The 22,521-nt window shown below is 36.9% G+C and overlaps 3 protein-coding genes across 8 annotated transcripts in view; 1 reads left to right on the top strand and 2 right to left on the bottom strand.

Annotated features, from left to right (window-relative positions):
* The window catches only part of foxp4 (forkhead box P4), a 288,002-nt gene extending 282,068 nt beyond the window's left edge, over positions 1-5,934 (bottom strand). For 4 of the 5 annotated variants that reach the window (XM_079596522.1, XM_079596526.1, XM_079596527.1 and 1 more), the window contains exon 1: positions 4,040-4,146. The gene's annotated coding sequence lies outside the window, so the exon portion shown is untranslated. Of the gene's footprint in view, positions 1-4,039; positions 4,155-5,732; positions 5,804-5,897 lie in introns of those variants that run through there. The other variant, XM_079596529.1, reaches the window with a different exon arrangement.
* A 6,108-nt stretch (positions 5,935-12,042) lies between these two features.
* Positions 12,043-15,522, bottom strand: LOC306990823 (protein FAM72A). The gene is made up of 5 exons (XM_079598099.1): positions 15,364-15,522; positions 14,842-15,035; positions 14,637-14,714; positions 13,718-13,842; positions 12,043-12,609 (listed from the first exon to the last, which is right to left on the bottom strand). Exons 2-5 carry the CDS (start codon positions 14,985-14,987, stop codon positions 12,515-12,517), a joined length of 444 nt encoding a protein of 147 aa, XP_079454225.1. The 5' UTR covers positions 14,988-15,035; positions 15,364-15,522; the 3' UTR covers positions 12,043-12,514.
* A 1,121-nt stretch (positions 15,523-16,643) lies between these two features.
* srgap2 (SLIT-ROBO Rho GTPase activating protein 2) overlaps positions 16,644-22,521 on the top strand; it is an 84,107-nt gene continuing 78,229 nt past the window's right edge. Inside the window, exons 1-2 of one of the 2 annotated variants that reach the window (XM_079597995.1) lie at positions 16,644-16,747; positions 17,666-18,120. In XM_079597995.1, the coding sequence (XP_079454121.1) occupies positions 18,054-18,120 (67 nt within the window). In that variant the 5' untranslated portion in view covers positions 16,644-16,747; positions 17,666-18,053. The remainder of the gene's footprint in view (positions 16,748-17,665; positions 18,121-22,521) is intronic. The other variant, XM_079597996.1, reaches the window with a different exon arrangement.

Below are 22,521 nucleotides of genomic sequence, written 5' to 3'. Positions count from 1 at the left end.
CTGTTTCTTCCTGGCTCCATGTTTCTTGCTCTGTTCGGAAGTGCTGTCAAAATAAAAGGCAACAACAACTGTTTGTCATCGCTACACTGTTTGCTCGGGACAGGCATCTGGCTATTGTTAACACCGACTGCTCCACGAACCCCAAACTGTTGACATCCGGTGTATCTTTTACAATTTGGATAGATAGCAGGGATTAGAACACAATGTACCTTCCCGAATTCAAGGCCCTCGTCCAACGACACGTTCTGCTGGATCATAACTGTGATTTTCAGATCAATGATAAATTCATTTATATTTTTAAAAGGTATAAGAAAGCTGAAGTGGAGCAAAAAGAGGAGGTTGGCTACAACTAACACTCTTCCCCCTCCTTTTTTCTCCATAACCCTTATCGTCTTGGGCTATAGGGACTTGCTAGGCTATAGCCACCTGCAAATTACAACTTAGTACTTGAAGAGTTAAGAATGTGTTTCTTTCAGGCTATTGTTGGAGTGCGCGGGTCAGGGGGTGGGGCGAACAGATTCTGGTAAGAGCCTTTAATCCACAGGCTGTCAGGCCCAAACCCTGCTTGACGCCCTATTGAAGTGTAACAGAACAAAACATTGGGCCCCTCGCTAAGCTCCTGCCCGGGCCCCATTCACAGCGACAGGAGAGCAAATTCTTCAGCTGCAAAGAGCCCCCTTCTTAAAGGGGAACACACAAACTTCAAAACAATGCAACACTGAGGAGGAACATATAAATGGCCAATCACTGTCGAGAGTGCATTTGTCAGGGACAGAAAATCTTGACATTTTTTCCCCCTGCATTTTCAAATCGCAAACCCACTCTAAACAATTAAATTATATTGAATCAACCGCAACATACTGAAATGTACCAGTAATGAAAGCATTAAAAAGCTCTAGGTTTCAAATGTTGGAATTTAATAATATACATTATCCTAAAAAATATAAATTACACACATCTCATTTTTATACTATTTAAAGTAATTAAAAATTGAAGGTCTCAATATTAATTACCATTGCAAATTGGCAAGAAAAAAAAATCACTTTGCCACCTTCGTTGTCCTTGTGAAATGTACATTAATTTGCTTTTTAAATGAAGGTTTTAGTATTTAACTTTAGCTTACACATTCATTTTGAACTGGAGAATGCAGAGTAGACCATTCACTGAAAAAATATTTTTGTGTGCAAATTTGCCCTTTAACTCCGAAGGCTTGAAAACAGATGTGAACGCTGACACATTTTAGTACATTTGGCCTGACTCAGACTATTGGGAATCAGAAATGGAAATTCCAAATGTACAACAAAAAAATATGACGAGTTTTATTACATTGTGATTAGCAAGGATTATTTTACCCTCTTATGAAGAGAGTAATAATTTGATGAACATGAATTTAATATTTTTTTAACTAATGAAAGCCCTGTGGAAATTTTCTGAAGGTTAACTATATAACTGCCAACTGTTAACTGCCGTGTTCAAATTAGACTTGATTGTGCTATGAGTAGAGTCTTGTCCTGTTCACTGAAAAGTAAATTAATTGAAACCATATTTAAAAACAAAAACAAAGAAGGACATAAACAAAAACAGTATCAGTAATTGCATGGAATCTGTTAACAATCTACTCTAATATACAGAGTATTAAAAAAATTACATTTGTGGTATTCGAGAGGATCTCAGTTGAAATCATCTGTACATATATCAGGCAAAACTTGCATTAATCAGACGGATCCACTGACCAACCAATGCTCTAGGTTAGGAGATGCATATTCATGATACATGTATTCAAATGCACAGACATGACCGACAGACCCAACCCCCTCCACAAGAATCCAAACCCCCCTACCGCCTATTATTACCCTTTTAATTACAAAACGGTGCTGGAGTATTAAAGGTTTGTTTAGATAAAGGAGAGCATCTGGTGAGATTAGCTCTACATTATTCTTCGGGAGTAGAATTAAATGTTAAAACAGAAGACCGTCAGGAATACAGTGACATTTAGGTTCCATCTACACCATTGCTGCGGTCTAAATTTGTGTTGTGGCATGTTGGTCATTTTGGATCAATAAATCAGAAATGCCCTCATATCTCACACAATGAATGCATTTTAATAATCGCATGGCACTTGATAATGCGATTTATTAAATGAGTGAGGTTTATCAGCAAATCTGTATAATCAAGATAATCAATATTAAATAATAACATAAATAAATAAATATGATTTTTATCTTGGGTAATACAGGCATTTAAGAGGCTGAAAGGAGGAACAGTGAGTTCCTGAAAATACTTAGACTTCATCTAGAAGTAAAATGGCAGAAAGCTGTGAGAAGTCCACAGACCTCGAGGTAAATGGAAGTTATAAACTGTAGAGCTGGAAATAACAGGAATAATTTTTAAGAAAAAATAAATAAAAAAATATAGGAAAATATAGTGCAGGCATTCATTTTCTAAATATGAAAAAAGACATTCCCTTATCATTTGATAACTACAAAACTACACGTGTATGTTGTTACATCTGTCATTATAACATATATATATATATTGTAAAATAATCTAAACAAAATGTAGCTTGTGGTCATTTTTGGAAGCCATAAATTAATTATTCTTAAAAAAGAAAACGTATTCTTGCAGCATATGACTTACCAGTTCAGATGCACTGTAATGCTAAGGGTTATGAAGTGCAAAATTAATATATTTTAGAGCAATTAACTACACATGATTAAAAACTAAATAAAAACTATTTAAACATAAATTTGTATGCTTAATATTATTACATTTCCGGAAATGGTTCTTAGACAATCCAACACAATAAAATATATGTATATTTACCATTTATGTAGGCTATTTAACTTCAAATTAGTCTCTTCGTACACATTACGACTGAGTGGCATTTCACTGGACTGTTTTTTTTTAAATGAGGATTTGTAAGCAAATGATGGACAGCTATTTTTCTGAACTAACGGACGTCCTTTAGAAAATTAATTACAAGCTTCAAAAAACGCAGTAAAATCAAGCAGCTCATGCAAAGTTATTGTAATGACGTTCACTGTTGTGTAGCCTATTTCAAGAAGCGCAACAATGAAAAAAGATTTGGTAGGCTACTGTTAAATATTTTTTTAATCGTTTAGCCTAGTTCAAGTTATGTGCAGATGTCAGATAGACCTACATTTTCATTTTGAGGATCAACCTTTGGAGTTCAGGAGTGGAGAAAATGTGGAGGTGCATTTAAACTGCAAAAACATACATGAGAAAATATAACAAACTATATTTACAAAGCTGAAAAGTGATTATTGCAGCAGATCAAAGCAACATTCATAAATCCTGGTCTACGGGAAAATTGTACTAGGCGATCGAGTCACGCTTTTTCTGAATCCTTGTATCATGGCGCCCTCTTGTGGGCCAGTGCCCAGCTGCAACAACCCAATAAACAAATAGCCTACAGTTGTGTTACAGTTGTTTAAACAAATAAACGAAACCTTTCTCTAAAGTTTGCTCATCCAAACCTGTAGGACCTTCTTCCTTTTTTGAAACACTAAAAGAGAAGGCCGAGTCGACACTCACAACAGATTCAGTGGAAGCTGACAGAGGCTTTCATCCTTTACATATGCATTTCTGTTCCATTGTGTTCCAATCAGAACACAAAATAGTGTTTATAATATTGGCATGATAATAATTATACTAATGTACAAAAACATTTATTTATATTGGTTTGGACAATTCATAACAAACCAAAGCAATCTAGCTAATGGTGGGGGGGAAAACAGCATATTATGAATAACCAGCAGATGGAGCCAATCACCACATATATATAGCCTAGGCTTTTACTGTCTTTAGTTTACAGGAAACACCATACTGTCTATGGGAAACATATCCATCATCGTAAGGCAAGGCACAGTATTATTTTAAAAGGGAGAAAGGAGCAATGTTTGAAATTAAACATTCAGAAGAAATAATTCCCCCATGTAGCCTAAACATTTGAGTGTACAAAAATGTTATAATAAAAAGTACAAAAGCCTGCTTAAAGTTGTTTTAAATGTCTACTGACCTGTTTAAATCCTTCTCTCCACATCTCGTCTCAGAACAATATGACCATAATTACTTCAGTGTCTCCTGTAGCGTATGCTACACGTTAGGCCCAGCGCCGTCTGGTTAACTTAGGCCTACGAAGAAAATAAACATTTAAAGGAACACTCCGACTTTTTGGGACTTTATCCTATTCAACTTATCCCCCAGAGTTAGATAAGTCCATACATACCTTTTTCATCTCCGTGCGTGCTATAAGTCTGTTTGACGCACCCCCCGCTAGCCTAGCTTAGCACAAAGACTGGATGTGAATGGTTGCAGCTAGCATACTAATCCAAATAAGTGACAAAATAACGCAAATATTTTCCTATTTACATGTTGTGATTTGTATAGTCACAGAGTGTACAAAAACAAAGTCACATGAGACACAGACATATTTTAACCGTATAAATACTGGGAACTATATTCTCTGAAGGCGAAGCACTGCTACTTGGGCGGAGTGATAACCGCAGCACATGAGACGCGCCCCGTTGTTTCTTCTGTCAACAAAACCAACGTGACTATACGTGAGCTCTAGCTCCGCTCAAGTGTTACTGAGACGACAGAGCGCGTTCGAGGCAACAATACTAACATTACAGGGGATACATGGAGCCCGTAAACAACTGCAATAGTAGTTACCACCCTATTCATATAATAGTGTCACTAACGTTACATTAGATCTAAGTTAGCTAATGGCACTGTTACAGTAACGTTAGGCTAAACATTTAAAAATATAACGGAACACTTACCGCAGCCGCTCCACTTTGTCCTGTATGTGATCGATGGGATGGCTGTATCCTTCAGCACACGTTTCATGGTCCTTGTGGCAAATTCAATTTTTTGAAAATAGTCGTCCTCAGTGAAATGTACCGAGCAAACATAATGTCCCTTGATAATCTCATTAGGTGTGTTTTGATCAATATCCAGAGCAAGTAGCCATTTCTTCATCCGGTCAGCGTTTTTAGTTGGAATTCTATGAAACATCATGGTATTACCTGGTCTCCCTGTTTATTGTCACAGCTCTTTACAATACAGCGAAAATCCATGATTGTAAACTACGCTTTTACTATTTATAAATTGCTGACTCTGTTACCCAAACTCTGAACGAACTCTCTGCTCCTCACCTCGGCGCGTCTCATGTGCTGCGGTTATCACTCCGCCCAAGTAGCAGTGCTTCGCCTTCAGAGAATATAGTTCCCAGTATTTATACGGTTAAAATATGTCTGTGTCTCATGTGACTTTGTTTTTTGTACACTCTGTGACTATACAAATCACAACATGTAAATAGGAAAATGTTTGTGTTATTTTGTCACTTATTTGGATTAGTATGCTAGCTGCAACCATTCACATCCAGTCTTTGTGCTAAGCTAGGCTAGCGGTGGGTGCGTCAAACAGACTTATAGCACGCACGGAGATGAAAAAAAGTATGTATGGACTTATCTAACTCTGGGGGATAAGGGGAATAGGCTAAAGTCCCAAAAAGTCGGAGTGTTCCTTTAACTCACAGCCAGGCCTACTAATATTTACGTGGTAGTTTTTAAATGTGAAGTGTAGGCCTAATATTTGCCTTCATTGTCAAGTTTACCATCTTTAAGACGTCTAAAGATGTTTCGTGTAAGTAACGTTATCAATAACAAAAACAAGTTGTTTAGGCTAACGTTAACGTATTTGTTTACCTGATAAACAGCTTCAGGTATTTCAGGTACACGTTGACATAAATTGATCCACATAAAAAACGATTGACATTCTTTCGGAGGGAAAACGCAAATAAACAAGTAAGTTAGCCAACTAATAACTTTTATGAAGTATAACTGCGTTACTAATCCGGACTTTCTAATTACCTAAAGGTCAAGGAGCGCATGCGCATTCTGAGAGTCCATCAGTTGGACGTTGCGGGTTATTTTATTATTATTATTATTTACATTTACTTATATAAAAGAGCCAGGGGTTCAGGGACGGCCAAATATTACATCACATTTGAATTGAGAGAAAGAAAATATATATAAGAAAAAAAAAAGTAGGGAAAAAATAATAATATTCCTTGTTCCTCTCCCAAATGGCGCACTAAATCGATCATGACGTACAGAAGCGACGCATATAGCCTATATCTACTGTTGGCTAGTACGCTGTAGTGAGTTCAGGAGGTTTAGGCATAATATGTGTGCACGTCCATGGTTCATAGCGGCCACAAGGGAGGCGCTCCTGAACACCTTTCTGAAACCCTTAATGTCCCCATGAAATCAAAATAGAAGTTATGTTCTATGTTTGCCTTACTGTAGCTAGTGTGCTCCAAAACAATGACAAAATTCGCAAAATTCTCTCACTTCCGCCAATATGGATAAATGATTTTGATGACATCACTCTGCACTTCAGCTTCTCATCAGATGTTCTGTCCAATCAAATTGCCCCTACATTATAAATAGATAGGGGACGATTGCGGATCCTGCAAGTCTGCACAGACCAGAAAACATATCGGACCATTTGAATTCTGCACAGAATGCTATATTTTAAAGAAATATGGAAGAGAAACAGTTAGTCATTAAGAGGAAACTGCGGCTTTACCGATTTAAACTGCTCTGGCAGAGAAGGGGGAGGAGCTGTTCGATATGTCCTGCCCTGTCTTCCTGTTTCAGTGGAAATTACATCAACACATTGAATTTGGCCTTCAGTTGGCCTTTAACAAGAAACACAAGGCACCCCATATGTCCAGTGAAAAGGAAATATTAGTATCAGGAAATATTAAGCCATTCACATTGATGCTAGAGGGCCAATAGGGTGGACATTGTTTCTTATCCTGTGGTTCCCTCTAATGGACAACATTAGTATTACAGCTCCATCTGTCATTCAGTTACAAATAAGAGGGTGGCTGGCCATTTCAAATTTGCTTTAAACACACATGATTATCAGGAATTCATGAATTGTTTTTTAAGAAAATAAAAAATAGTTAAGTTATAAAAAATAAATGATGGTCACAGATAAATCAGTTATAATAAATACTGCAATACCCCCCCCCCCCCCCCCCTGCTTTTTCTCAGAGATTCACAAAGTATTTTAATGCCTTTTGATTATAACTCAATAAACACTTGAGTCACACCTAGTCAGTGAGCTCTAAATACTGCTGCACTATACAATACATATTTTGACCTTTTATTAACATTGGACTCCCACAACACTCAAAATTCAAATTATTCAAAATCAGTAATTTCTCACTAACACTGACAGGCCTTTTCAGGTCCCCTATTCTTAAGGCGACTCTTCACTCTGAGACATTTTTAAAGATTGACAGCCCCTGTCAGTGACTGCAAACCAACCCCCACTTGCACACACTATGAAATTATTTAGCAGGTATTCTGATGGTATAGCCAACATATTCAGACGGCGAGTCTATGCCTGAATGATATTATCTGATTGCTGAATCTCTACTTGCATGTTTGAACAAATGTTTTTTTTGTTTTTGTAAGTTTGATCAGGTATACCTTGAGCTGTCTACTTTGGCAGGCCTCTCTGTCGTTGCGCAATTGTAGATGTCATCTTTAATGGGGATGAATCGTTTTGTGAAAGCCTGTGAATTTGTCTAGTTTTAGTTTTAGTTGTTGTTAATGAAATCAACACGGGATACATAATGGTAATACATAATGTTTCTGTAATAGGTTCTGCTTTTGTCTAATTAATATAACCACAAATCTAACCTGCTTTTTTCATTCAGCAAAGGTTCTCTCAAAGTTGGAAACAAAGTATTCTTGTTGTAAGTTAATACAATGTTCTTTGAACACCAGATTTGATGAAGCTTATCAGAATATATGTATGAAAGCGAAAATCATACTTTATTAGTGTAACGTTCAAAGAATGAATATTCGTCAGATGTTTTCCAGGATGTTTGTATAACCAATAGCCTATATTAAACAACTTATTAGTAGTGTTTAATAAGATCATCAGGGATCATCAGGAAACACATTGAATAATAGCCTACATTTACTTTTTGTCAAAAAAATTAATTATTGCAGGTTTGCGTAGTATTCTGTGTTGGCATTTAGCTGTATTTATTTATTTATTTTAAGGAATACTGAATGTTTTCGTGCAAGTGAGATGAGTAAATGCATGCTCACAGTTAGTCTAGATAGACAAAGCACACAACACCTCGGCACCTTCTCAACACGGGGACAGGAGAAATCTCAACAAATGTGAAAAGGTAACTTATGTTACTTGTTTGAAAAAGTAACTCAGGTATTTTGATGTATTTTTAAAAGTAATGCTTTACTTTACTAGTTACTTGAAAAAAGCATTAAGAGACACTGCTCACCACCGCTGACACGGGAATTCATTTGGCGCGACTGTCACAGTGCATTATGGGTATTCTCTAGCCGTTTAGCGTATATCGGGCGAAATTCCAAACAGCGTTTTTGCAACCTTAAAGGGCACTTCGGAAAGGGGACGCCAGGAGCGCTCCAAATGAACATCAGTAACTGAATGCCTTCATGAAGGGCCCTTCCAACAGGTCTGTTAGTGAAGGGAACGTGCAATGGTCAGTTCAAGGAAGTAATTTAATAATTTATGGTCATGTTCTGCCCTTTGGAGTGAGTAGGCTAAGGCATAGGGATGCTCACTTACGATTGGAATTTGCCCATCGGTTGTACACCCGTTATTGCGGTGCATTGTGGGATTGAAAGAGTGCACTTGAAAATGGTTTTGGACACTAATGGCTGTCCCCTCAAATAGTGCCCTATTTAAGGGTATAGGGGGTGATTTCACACTAAACAACAAAGTTTGATTTATCGTATAGTGTGTTGGCTCCACTGAAATGTAAATTCAGCACACGCCAGTATTGTGTTTGACAGCATGTGATTTTAACCATTAAGAGTTAGATGAATGCGGCAGGACTAAACATTTTGTGTGGTATCATTATGTCGCTCAATATATTATTTCAATATATTAACATCAATGCTCTCAATTGGGTTTGTCAGGAGGTGTGCATGAAAGAGCAGCAGGATTCGAGATTTTTGACAGATGAATTAGCATTTTGCAGTTGAATTACTGAGGTGTGGAGGTGTGATTATAAAGACAAAGGCTGATTTGTTAGATGGGCCTCAAATACTGAAAAGTGTTCATGCTCAGATATGTCCAAACAGTTATTATTTATCACAGCCAAAGTAAGTCAGCATTTTTCCAGAGAAAAATGAGTTTATTCGCAAGTGGAAAATAACTTAAATGAGGGCTGTGGTTGTTGGTTGCTGAAATAGCCTGCGTTTGATTCTAAGAATCATTAAGACATTCCCACATCTTCCTTTTATGGGTGATCATATTTGCTCATTTAAGATTATGGCCATTAAATATGTCAGCGTTTCAAATACATACAACCTATATGATGTTTACACTGCGACTTTTATTTTTGTTGCATTTATTTGTTTCTTTTTAAACCTTAAAATGTGAATAAATTAATCAATTTAATGGAGAATGTCCGTGAACTGCAATGTTTATCTCATTTTTATTTGGATTCAAATCTGGGTCACTCCAGCCTTGTTTACTCAAATAAATTTTTTTTTCATAGTTGATGCTTTGTGTCATATTTCTGCTGGGAATTCAATCATTGTCCTCCTGTATGCACATCTGTGGTTTAATGAAATAAGTTATCCTCAATGCTTTGACTGTTTTGGTACCATCTGTACCCTTCATGGCAAAAAAAGTTCCAATTCTTTCAGCTACAAAACCAAGACCATGATAAAGCTGTTCCTGTTCAGATGTATTTTGTTGCTTTCTCTGGATTCTAGTGAGTTGTGGGTGTCACTGTAGGCTTTTCCTCAATCTGTCTGGCCACTTTCTCAGAGGTGAATCTGAAAAATATTGAAGAGATTGCTTCAAAGTTTATGCTATTTCAGCAAAAATAGTTCTGTATATGCGTCAGCACTGTAGCTGGTGTTTTTGCACTTCTCTGATAATTGCTTTTCTTGTCTGGTTGCCCCAGTTGGTTGGGACAGTGTGTTCTCAATTTACTCTATTTCTCCAAAATTAATATAATAGTTGAAATAAAGGTATAATATTTATGTTTAATTGTTATAATGGACATATTATAACAATTATAATATGTGATCCAAGTGAATATTTAAATCTTTTTATAACATATTGGGGTAAACATATATTTGTCAGGGGAAGTTTTATTTTTTATTATATAATTCTGAAGACATATACTGTAAATATATTTACTTCAACATCCATGGACAAAGTGCACTGTACTGTTCATAAATCTGGGGTCATTTTTTTTTAGAGGAAAAATATACTTTTATTCAACATGAATGCATTAAATTGATCAAGAGTGGCAAAGATTAACAACTGTTCTTTTAAACTTTCCATTTATAACAGAATAAAAAAAGTATCATGATTTCCACAAAAATATGTTAAAACAACATTGATAACAAAAATGAATGTTTCTTGAGCACCAAAGCAGCATTTTAGAATGATTTCTGAAGGATCATGTGACACTGAAGACTGGAGTAATGATACTGAAAATTCAGCATATTCTTATTTTTTACATTTTAATATAAGAAACATTTAAATTGTAATAATATTTCATTACGTTACAGTATTCTTGTGCAAATAAACAGCCTGGGGTTTTTCCCAAAACGTAAAAAAAAAAGTGTGTTTTGATCTGAAATGCAATGGACAATAATTCACGAGAATTAATATTTAAAAAAATGGCAGTATTGAACTTTGGTGAATCAAGGAAATGTACACAGGTATATCCACATTAAAAAGTTTAATATCAAGACATTCAGCATACAAAACAGCCCAAAGTTTAAACCAACATCATATTGTCAATGCAGATCAAAAGTATACAAACGTTTTTGTTTTTTTTTTCTCATCCTCACAGCGCAAATTAAATTATGTCAGTATAAATACAGTATCATGTCTGTTAATAAATACATTCAAAACATTGATAACTTAAAATCAAATAAATCCTCTGTTAATAAGTTAAAAAACAAAACATTTTTTTCATCATTTCATTTTGGTCATAAATGCATACTAAAGATCGATTCAATGCATAAAAGAGCCAATCCCCAAAAATGCTACTCCTGAAAGCTATCACAATAGTGGTTGTTTATTCATTTTGCTGTTGTTTTTACTGAAAATGCAACCTTCAATACAACATGACATAAAATGTTGCACTAAGACGTTTACAGTGGTCATATTAGCCTTCATATTGGACTGGTAAATCGGTATAATTCATTACACAGTGAAATGGTAAATAGGATTGTGAGATAACTGCTACCGAATGACAACACGTCTTTTATAAATCAAAACAAATGGAAGAGGATGCAATATTGTTATCTCCGTGTGTGTGTGGGGGGGGGGGGGAATCAGGAAGCTTAAAAATAATTTGTCTAGTATGTCACACAGTGTCATACAGAATTTTGTCTACAGTAATTAAGCAAATGTTTTTTTCTGTCGCTTCTCATGATTGCCCTGGTGACAAACGGTGAAACACAACGAGTACAGAAAGTACAGATTTTGAACTACTAAAAAAAAGAATTCATGAAATAAAAATGAAACAGCATTAATTGAAAACAGTGTGCCAAGCAAAGTACCATAGTATGTCATAAAAATGACATTTGAAAATCACATTTGCTAAAATGCCAAATGTCACTGAGCTGAGACCCATAAACTACTTAAAGCTGCCAAGTTATTTTGTGCCACTTCAATTCAAATGTCAAAACTATGTAAATAAAATAAAAAATCTATAATAAAATAATTAGATGAAATACAGTACTATGCAGGGATGACCCTTTTTAGAATAAATATACCAATTATGCCAACTGATATACATCTTGAGGTGACTATATGTGAAATTCAACCGAAATGGAGAAATATACTGTTAAACCATTAAAACATGGTAAATGTCAGTCATTTTCTTCCTATAAAACCACCTAGACTTGTGAAACCAGTGTACAATTTTGCCAGATTTTTTTCCCATCCATCCATCCATCCATCCATCCATCCATCCATCCATCCAGTTTTGGAATGAAATGTCTACCTGGGTAGTTTTGGTTGCCTCCCAACAATCTGCATTAGTACCACCGCAAACAACCAGTAACACCTCAAGTAACACTGCTGTTAATCTTTTTGAACAGTCTGAAAAATGTGTGAATGCTGTATAAAGACATACGGATAACATCATCAATCTTAAAAAGTCCAGTCATCATGTTTTGTGCTACTGCGACCATAAAGCAAAGAAAACAGAAACATGTTTCTTTGGTAGTGGCACTTTGAAATACTTAATCTGAGAAGATGCTGAAAGAAAATAGCAAAAGAATGCATATGAATCAAGCTATGATAAAGAGCTTTTTGAACTTTTGCCTTTTCCCAGTCAGCCATAGACAAGGCAATGTGCTTTAAACGGAGATCTGTGCTAGTGAAAGCAAAGTAGTTCGCTACCGTCAGAGTCTACTTCCTTTGGCCATGTGCGTTTCTATCTGAGGTACTCTTCTTCTGAGAAACTCTCCAGGCTCTCATCGTCGCTGTCCTCCAGTTCTGGAAGATCACCCCACAGCAGAAGGTTCTGCCCTGTGAAAGAGACAGACTTGTGTTATTTAGAGTTGAAGCATTTATTAACATTATGTCCAAAAATATGTTCTTTACGCTACCGTTCATATGCCTGGGGTCTGTAAGACTTTGGGCCAGATTTACTAACGGCTTGTACCAGTGCAAACCCTCTTTTGGCGTTAAAAAAATGATTTACTAAAGACACGCATTGGTGCTGAAAAGGCTTGGACAGGGTTTGCGGCTGATCTTCCCTTTCAGACGCAAAATTTATGGGAGGGAGAGTATTTCAATGAATGACGCAAGGTGATTTACTAAGGTTTGCGCTAGTCAATTTACTGGTATTTGCGCCATCATTTACTGCCCCAAAAAAGCATGTCTTAAACCAGACGCAAATTTGCGCTGCCCTTGGTAGATTGCATTGGTCATTATGGAAATGATCCGGCTGCGCCTGTGTTCTTTCATTTGCGCGTCGTCAGTAGATCACGCGCAGAACTTTCCACTCGCATTTGCGCTTTTTTGGAATTGCGCTCTCACGCTAATTTGCCCTGTTTAGTAAATCTGTCGAGCATAAGCAACTTCTTTTAAAAACATAAAGCTTCATTTATTTGATCAAAACTAAATAATAAAACTGAAATATTATTACAATTTAAAATAACTGTTAATATATTTTAAATATGCAATATATTTTAAAGGTGCTTTATAGCAGGGTTTTAATCAGTTATGATAACATTATAGTACAAAGCACATCTTCTGAAAAAAGCTTTCAACATTTTGTATCAGAAGATATGCCTTGAACTATTTTTTTTTTTTTAAGGATTTATTTGACAACCATTTATACAGTTTTTTCATTGGGTAATATTTCAACCCACAATGTGTATAATCACATTGAGTGTTAACCAGCCAAATCAAAAGCGACCAGACAAGTGCAAAGCAATAACATAGACGCAATGTTCTTCAAGCGTACTTTTCGATGTTTGAAGTTTTTGTCAAAGTCTGTTACAAACCTTTTTGCATTTACATAGGATCTTTGAAGGATACGAGTAGATAATCTATGAAACAATGGTATGCAAAATCTGTCTGACCATAGGCAGAGGGCAAAGACAGTGTTTTTGCACCAGATGTCTCAAACCTGTTGCATCCAGTCTATTGATGGTGGACACAGCCTCACTGTTGAACATCCAGAAGTGACCATTGTTGCAGGAGAGCAAACAGGGCTTGCATGGGGCCACCACATGATATCCCACAACATTCCCACTGAATGTGCAGAAAGAGCCAGAGAGACAGACAAAAACACCAGATTCAAATGCTTTGTGAGACACAATGAAACAGAACAGCAAATGGCTTAGTGTAAACAAAGGACTGAATATTAAAGCTAAAAGGGCAAACCAACATGTTTGAAGCCAACTGGCGAATCCAAATATGATGCAGTGTAAATATTAGTCAAATACACTCCTGTTCAAAAGTTTAGCCTTGGTAATATTTTATTATGCTTGAAAGAAGTAACACCAAGGATGCATTTATTTAATCAGACAATACAGTTAAAAATAATAATATTGTGAAAATAATCATTTTCTATTTTAATATTTTTAAATGCTTTTCCCAGCAGCCATTACTCCAGTCTTCAGTGTCACATGGTTCTTCAGAAACCATTCTAATATGCTGATTTGCTACTCAAGAAATATTTCTTATTATTATCACCAATGTTGACAACACTACTTTAAGCTAATATTTTTGTGGAAATTCTGAAACATTTTTCAGAATTATACGAGTATAGAAAGTTCAAAAAGAACAACATTTATTTGAATACAAATCTATAGTAAAATTATACATGCATTTGCTGTTACTTTTCATCAATTTAATACATCCTTGTTGAATGACGGAATAATACGAAAAATCTTACTGACTTGAGTAAAAAAGTTTGAATGATAGTGTATATAACCTAATTTGTTATTAATAAACATCATGATTCCAAACACTAATTATGCTAAGTAAACACTATAGACAATTTATGAATAAAAACAAAGTGACCTCTTTAAAGACCTCTTTACCATTTCAAGCAAGCAATGTCTCTTAACTTGCATTTGCAGCTTTCAGTGGAATAGCAGCTTGCCACAAAATCAACAGTCCTAAATGGGGAAAACAACACAGACTTGTTGATGTTTATAATAAGCATTAAACAAACATAATATGATTATCATGTTTATATTTGTTCTGACAGGTTTATGTGATGTCTGATGATCGGGGAAGCCTTACCTATTTGGGGGTATGTCGGTTGAGAATAACTCTATTTCCGTATCAGCCAAAAGTACTGCTTTCATGCCCCTCATACACAGCAGACTGTCACAGTATACACAGTTGACTTGCGTCACACACTTATTCTTGAAATTTGAAGTAGACATCGTTGAGTTGAGATATTCTCAAGAAATGCTCCTAACCAAACGCGGGTCCTGTTGATTTAAAATTATAACATTGAGTCAACACCCTAAACTGAAGGCTACAGTAGATGTTTTAACAGTCTGACTGAGACGACCTGCACCAGTTTAGCCAGCTAGCTCTAGTCCGTTTTTACCTGTATCACGTTAGCATGGTCTCCAAGTCAGAGTCTTTTGATCACAAAAACGGAAAAGCCCTTCAAATTAACATTACGGGTGAAAATCACATTGGTCATTTACCGATTCTGTTAGCATACAGAAAAGCTATACCTTTCTTGAGCTAGCTTGCTAAATAAAATATATGCTTGTTTTTTTACTAAGCATGCCATAAAACCATTCTTACCTGTAATCGGATATCAGATCGTTCTAGATCTAGGCGGCAGAGAAATACATTGTACTACTGTACAATCTCTCTGTCGTTACAACAGTGAATAGATTGCTAAGCTACGTTTGTTTACGTCCGCGTCAAAGCGGAAATTCACTTCCTGAAACATTTTCAAACAGCCTGATTTCTAACGCTGATTGGTTCCATATTACCATACCTAACACATGATTGGTGAGCTCAAATTCCTTAGGTGATTGGTTGCAGTGTCTTTCCGCAAACCACAAAACCACAAGTGAGGGGAAGTCCGAATCATTTCCGCAAATGAGTTCTTTCGAGCGAGTTGTTAAAGAACTGGTTCAAAAACGAGTCGGTGAATCTTTTATCATCACGTGGCTCAAATAAAGGCATATGTGGGCACATTATTGTTGTTTATTACATTTGTTTCGATTTAATCTTATTAATAAGGGTGTTTATGTGGTGTCACTGTTCAGTTTGTTGCAGCAATGATTCACAAAGTTATTTAAACCATAAACTAATAATATCCATTAGATCTCTTGGCTGACAATCTTTTGCATGTTCTGATGTGTTTGTTAATCAATTATGTAAGAAAAAGTGATTCGTAAGAGATTCAGTTTATTGAGTAAATGAGTTAAATTGATAATGCCTCGTTCCCTCGCAAGTCTTGCGAAATGCCCTGCGAAATGGCGAGGTAGGCCTACAAGGAATGAGCTTGGAGTGAGGATACACAAGTGCATTGCGATACTTTTTTTAGGCATAATTACCATGTCCCTTTTAAGCAACCCATACATTTCACTTTAGTTTTCATTTTATTTTTCAAAATTAGTTCGTGTTCGTTCGTTCAGTTACGTTGTTCAGGCCGGTTTTGTGAATCGATTCTATAGATTCATCGAAAAGATCCGACTCAGCAGAAGGATTTGTTCACGAATCAGACATGGCTACAAATAGAGAAATAAGCAAAAATGTAAGAGGCTAAAATACATTTTGACATTTTTTTTTACTATGAACACAAGGACGACATATTCTAAATGAACGGAAATAAAATAACCAACAGTAAAACTAAAGATAAGGCTTTAAATGTACAGTTTGAGTGAACATTTTAAATTATTTCATTCACTCAAACATTTTTAATCTGTGGCATGCGATGGATTAATTAGATAAAACCATATTAATGACACAGAAATGTGTCTTTTGAAAAATAGATAGGTTCATGTCGTGTTCCTGTGTTGTAACCAATGACAATAGAGGGGGGTTGTTCTTTCGCTTCCATGAAAAGAGGCGGGGTTTGAGTTTGGGAAAATTCAGAGAATAGCGTAACAGTAAGTCTTAAGGGAGAAATCTGGTAAATGAAACTCGAATTTAGACATGGAAATCGCCTTTTAAGGTAAGTGGTTTATCTAATCAATTCAGCAGTATATGATGCGGGCGCATCGGGCACGAGAAACCTCCGCAATTCTCCGGATGAAATGCAGGGATCTCCTTAAGGAAAGCCCAGAACTATTCAGAGTCACCAGGGGCCTCTCTGCTTTTCACATCACGTTTCTCCCTCTTGTTGCACATGGCCTCTTTCGTTTTTTTTTTTAAGGACTAATCATTTCAAGTCCTTTACAATCCTGGAGTCTTCACGATTGGCAGCCTTAAACGTGTAGCACATTATCTGAGCATGTTAAACTTTCAAACGTCCAGTATACTTGACAATTTGGATTTAGTGTTTCCTATCCTGCTATGACATCAGTTGTGTGTTGTCAGGATTGGTCATTTGCATTGTCTTTGATCATGTTAGATATAAAATCCTGAATGGCAGCATGTCAGAATGATTGTCCACACCTATGACACTGGGTGAAAAGTATGTGTGTTTTTAATAGATGCCATATTGTAATGTGAAATATATTTGCACATTTATCTTTGACTTTGGGGAATGTCACTGATGATGAAATGTGAGCAAGAAATGTCAGGAAGTTATTTTGCTGAGAGTTAAATTCACTTCTTACTCATGCAAATTACAAAGAAGACTAGTTGATATAAAAGACTGGGTTATTTTACATGCAGTATTAACACAGTATACTTTTTTTCATGCAGGAAAATAAACATTGTCATATTTCAGAATAATATTTTATTATAAGTTCACATAGCTATTTAATGTGCGTCAGTTTACATTTTTCATAATAGTTTGTTTGTAAAGAGAGGAGATTTGAGGCGCGTCTATTTTTAAACAAAGCGAAATTATTTTGAGGAAGTTTACTGGAAGGAACTAGTTTTAGAAATCTGATCCAGTGAACTTTTCTCTTCCCTGTGTGTGCAGTGTGATGCTGGGAAATCTAACCCATGCCTTCATCCTGCTCTGAGAAGACTCTGTCGCCTCACTCACACGTCTGACCGCTGGAGGAAGAAGGCTGAAACTTTTGAAGGCGCTGCGTCAAGTCGCGGGGATCCAGTGGGATGAAACTCTTCTGTTTTTTTGCTTCATTCCTCGCGTGCACATTCACGGACACATTCCACCTAGGAAGCCAACGGCAGCTTCGACTAATAATGCGGCGTGATTGATCATCGACAGGAGACAATACCCATCCACAGCTTTCCATTCCTACATACTCACTGGATATCTGTAGACGAAGTGCGGGCGACGAGGCTTTTGTTCTGCGGTGTTAGCTACTCGCTTTTGTGACAGGACTTATTCCGTTTAGATCAATATGACGTCTCCGGCTAAATTCCGAAAGGACAAGGAAATTATAGCCGAATATGAAACGCAAGTTAAAGGTAAGTGAAATATGTCGCTATAATGTTCAGTCTTACACATCTACGTTACCATTGTGCTTCGTATGCTATTTGGTACATTGAATATGTTTGAATCACAATTGTCGTGAATGAGCGCAATACGCAGTCGTATTACCGTAGAAAAATGCTTTTTATTTGACTTTGAGAAACAATGCTAGCTCTTCTCCACATGTGGCAATGTGTCCAAACGGTTGATAGATGTGCGAGTCAGTCAGTCAGTCAGTCAGGCAGGCAGTCAGTCGTTCACTGCGTGTGAAGAGAAATTAGATGCTAACTCTAACCTTTTTTAACAGGGTTTTTTACTATTCAAAACAATGTTATTTTGTTATTTATATGGCGTTTGTGTTGTTTTTCTGTATTGTTTTCCTCAGTCAGCTTGTGTAGGTTGTAGGCTACGTATAGACAAGGCAGGGCGTTTTCTTTTGCCCTGCGTCTCTCTATACCGTGGTGTGTTGCTGTTCAACATTGATTTTTTAAATATGTCAGGTTGGCTGTCATTGATATTTTACAGTAACGTTAGGTCAGTGACTAAGCAACACTTTTAAAAGCAATTTTGAGTTTTATCTGACAGAAAACGGTTCTGTCTTGGCAGCATTGAGCGTGAATGAAGCAAAGGTGTGATGCGTGGTGACAGTTCGGTTATTATGGTTTATGACTGTAACTTCATTAATGTTAACGCTGTGGTAACATTTTAAAGTGTTAGTTTGAAGGCAGAGGGAATGTTTTTTTGTTTTTGAGAAGTAATGTAGTATTTCGTAAAGTAATTGTAATAAACCGCGCATATCTCTTCACTCGCACAGATGTCTACGTACACGCAACGCGTGTTTGTCTCAGGTGAAGGGTTCCGTTCCCATAGAAACATCTGTCTGATGAAGTAAAACGAAGCTGTTTTTAATTGAAAGACGAATTGAATGATTCACTTCATTAGTGAAGCTCCCTATCATGTTATTCACGCTGTTATGTGTGCCTGCTCTTTTGTGTATTTGCCGGTTTGAAAAGAGCAATTGAGCAGCTCTGCCTATGTTGCTGCTGAGTGTGGGGAAAATCTCCTTTAATGGGAGTCAGTGAGTTTGTCATCTTTGAAAGTTTTATTCAGTTAGGTCATTGTGACATACATATTGCTAAACAGGGCCTGGTTAAGGGTGTCTAAATGCTAGTTTTGCATGGAAATTTAGGCTTTTATTCACATTTAAACATTTATCAACTCACACATCAGCTGTAGCCTAGTAAATGGAAGCTCAAGCATGTTCACTTGACGTGCGAGAACCAATGAGATTCATTCATTCCAGAAGTATGTTCTCGCACATCAAGAAGATTCGATTGAGCTTCTTTTTGTACGCTGATCAATGGCTGAATCTGAAATCGTCCCATATACCTTCAAAATAGGGCGTTATTTGTTGCCATTTGTAGTGGTGTCCGAAACCAGTGGACGTTATTGAGTGCACTTATTCAATTCCACATTGCACTGCAATAACAAGTGAACAACCGATGTACGCTCAATGGCTGTCCGAATTCGCTCACTCGTTTTCAGGCAATCCTTCAAGTGAACAATATTAGTGGACTAACTTACTAACGTAGGAATAGTGCATGAAGGTTTAGGGGGCGATTTCGGATTCGATAGTCGACTAAACGTTAGTCAACGAGAAGAGGCTTAGACGGCCAAGATTTTATTAGTCGGTTAGTCACGGGAAAAAAATCCATAGGAAGTGAGTCCGTCCATGAGGGCCAGATCGTTAACAGTGGGACCTTGTGGAAATTACAGTATGTCGGGTAGGAAATCCAAACGTACGCCTATCATCCACGATTATGAGCTTACGATACGATTAGGCAATATACAGAACAAGCTTACAATATGTCAAGTTTTCTTTTAGTTTAAATATTCTAATAATAAACAGAATTTGAATTTGAACAAATTGGAATATTCGTGCACACCCATTTGAAACATGTAGGCCTAACGGTACGTTCACACGGGGCTGCCGCCTGGCTACTGTATTTGCATAGAGCGATCCTGATTGGCTGACGCTTCCGTCTGCGGCGATTCACTGGCGTTGCTCGCGGCAGAAGATGAAAAATTCTCAACTTCTGCCGCGAGCAACGCCAGTGAAGCGCCGCCAACGGATCCACAATTCTTTTCGGCAACGCTTGACGTCACCCATTCAAATTCAATGGGAAGCGTTGACGCTGACGCCCCGTGTGAACGTACCGTAAGTAATAGCAACTTTACATGGCCGCTCAGTCTAGCTTTAACCTAGATAAATGTGCACTATTATTAGGTACATATCCAAGTGTTTGTGGCTTTGTGCAGAGTGTGGAAGCTAAAGTATAGGCCTAGGCTAGAAAACTTACTGCATGACGTGGTGGCGCGATGACTTGCATTTTTTCAACTTAAAATATTCTCATTTTTTAGAGTAATAGGCTACACATTCCAAACTGTAAAGGGTCCCAAACTGTACTTTTATTGGTGCACACTCACAATAACAGCAAAACGTTGTGGTTTTGTAAAATAAAGAAAACAAACAGGATGCGCCTTCTGCTGTCTCGATCTCCCTGAAATGCAGCGGGTCACATAAATGAACCGAAACTCAGCGTATAGCTATAGAAAGCTTGAAATGTCTACTTTTAAACCAACCATTTCAAATTGAAAACAAATAGCCTACTCTCTGATTATGTAATATGTATGAAAGTTGTATTTCTCTCTATAGGCACGCTCATACTGCTGAGATTGCGAGTCATAATCAACAACTTGATCTTTGCAGCCAACACTGACACCGAAAACACTAGTTTATTAATAAACAATTAAATTGTACCTTGCTATTTTTTCCAACACATTTATAATCATTACTCTTGCCAGTGCTTTGCGGCAACCTCATGTGTGCTCTTGAGCACGGAATAGACTAGGCTTATCCGGCCCCCAGTAATTAAATTAATATAAACGTGCGATTAGTCGACTAATGGCTTAAATGAACGACTAGGTTACTAGTCGACTAAAAAATCTTTAGTCGGGGGGAGCCCTACAATGTTTATATGTGAATAAAAGCCTGCATTCAATCTGTTCATCATATAAAGCGATAGTCTCTTCAGAAAATTTGGACTAAACCCCTTAATTCATATTAGTTTTACGATCTCTTTATGAACTTTTTGAAGCGTCAAAGTGGGTAGCAGATGAACTGCATTTTAAAGTTTGATTCTCATCCTCAAGAAGCATTATGTCCAACACATTGATCTGTTCTCATCCAAGAAGAGAATGTGTTTCAGTTCACAAAATAAATGTGAATCTATAAACCTGATATTAATTTGGCACTATTGTTCCTCCTCCAACTCCTCTCTCTGGATGCTGTGTCATATCACTTTCCCATGCCAATTTCAACCCCCAGCCTCCCCCACAAGCAAATCCCTATTAGTCTACCATGCCTGTAGATCTTTTTGCTCAATAATCTTGAGCTGACAGGATCTGGAAAGAAACAATAATAAGCATGATTTCGTCTCTCAGGAATTGCATTGGGCACGCGCTGAAAAATGGCCTAGATTTTGAAAGCAGCCATGCCTAGTGAAACATTGCTGATTTGGCTAAATAATCTGTCATGAATTAGCGGCAGAAAGAGGAAGCGGTAATTGCTTGGTGATCCATTTCTGTGCTGAGACAACCAGACATGAGGAGAAAATCTGAAACTGGATAAGTCAGAGAAAGACCGATCAAAGCTGCATACAGTTCTAACTGGATTATCATTGATTAACATCAACTTGATGCGAAACATACAGTTTTTCCATCAAAATCATGTTCTTATTCCCAAAGCTCTGGAGTTGGTGCTTGTATCTTAAAGGGATAGCCTAGTTCACCCAAAAATGAAAATTCTGTCATCATTTACTTTCTCACCATCATGTTGTACCAAACCTATCCTATATGAATTGCTTTATTCTCCTGAACACAAAAGAAGATATGGTAAAAAAAATGATATGGAAGTCAATAGGCCCATCAACTTTTTGGTTACTGAGATTCTTTTGTGTTCAGCAGAAGAAATTAATTCCTACAGGGTTGAAACAACCTTTGTCTGCAAATCTCAATACCTTTGGTTCTCAATTCAGATGATTTAAAAAGGAATCAACTCAACTGAAACTCAACTCAAAGTCTCACTGATGGCTCAGGTATAAGTTTCTCTACCTGAAAGGGAAGGAACACTGGGCTTGAATTTCCGAGGACTGGCATTAAATGTACAGCTGTGCTTTTTCACCACAGCTGGATGGAAGGATTGGATAATGCAGCTATAATCCCTCAGACATAGGGAGTGAGCTTTCTGAAGCTGTGGGAAACAACATGATTGTCTGCTCTAATTAGCATTGGTAATAAAAAAAAAATCCTGGAAGATGCTTTGCCCCTCTTTTCAC

Source organism: Phoxinus phoxinus (assembly GCF_949152265.1).
Source record: "Phoxinus phoxinus genome assembly, chromosome: 22".
Taxonomy (NCBI): domain Eukaryota; kingdom Metazoa; phylum Chordata; class Actinopteri; order Cypriniformes; family Leuciscidae; genus Phoxinus; species Phoxinus phoxinus.
This window is presented reverse-complemented; position numbering and strand designations above follow the sequence as displayed.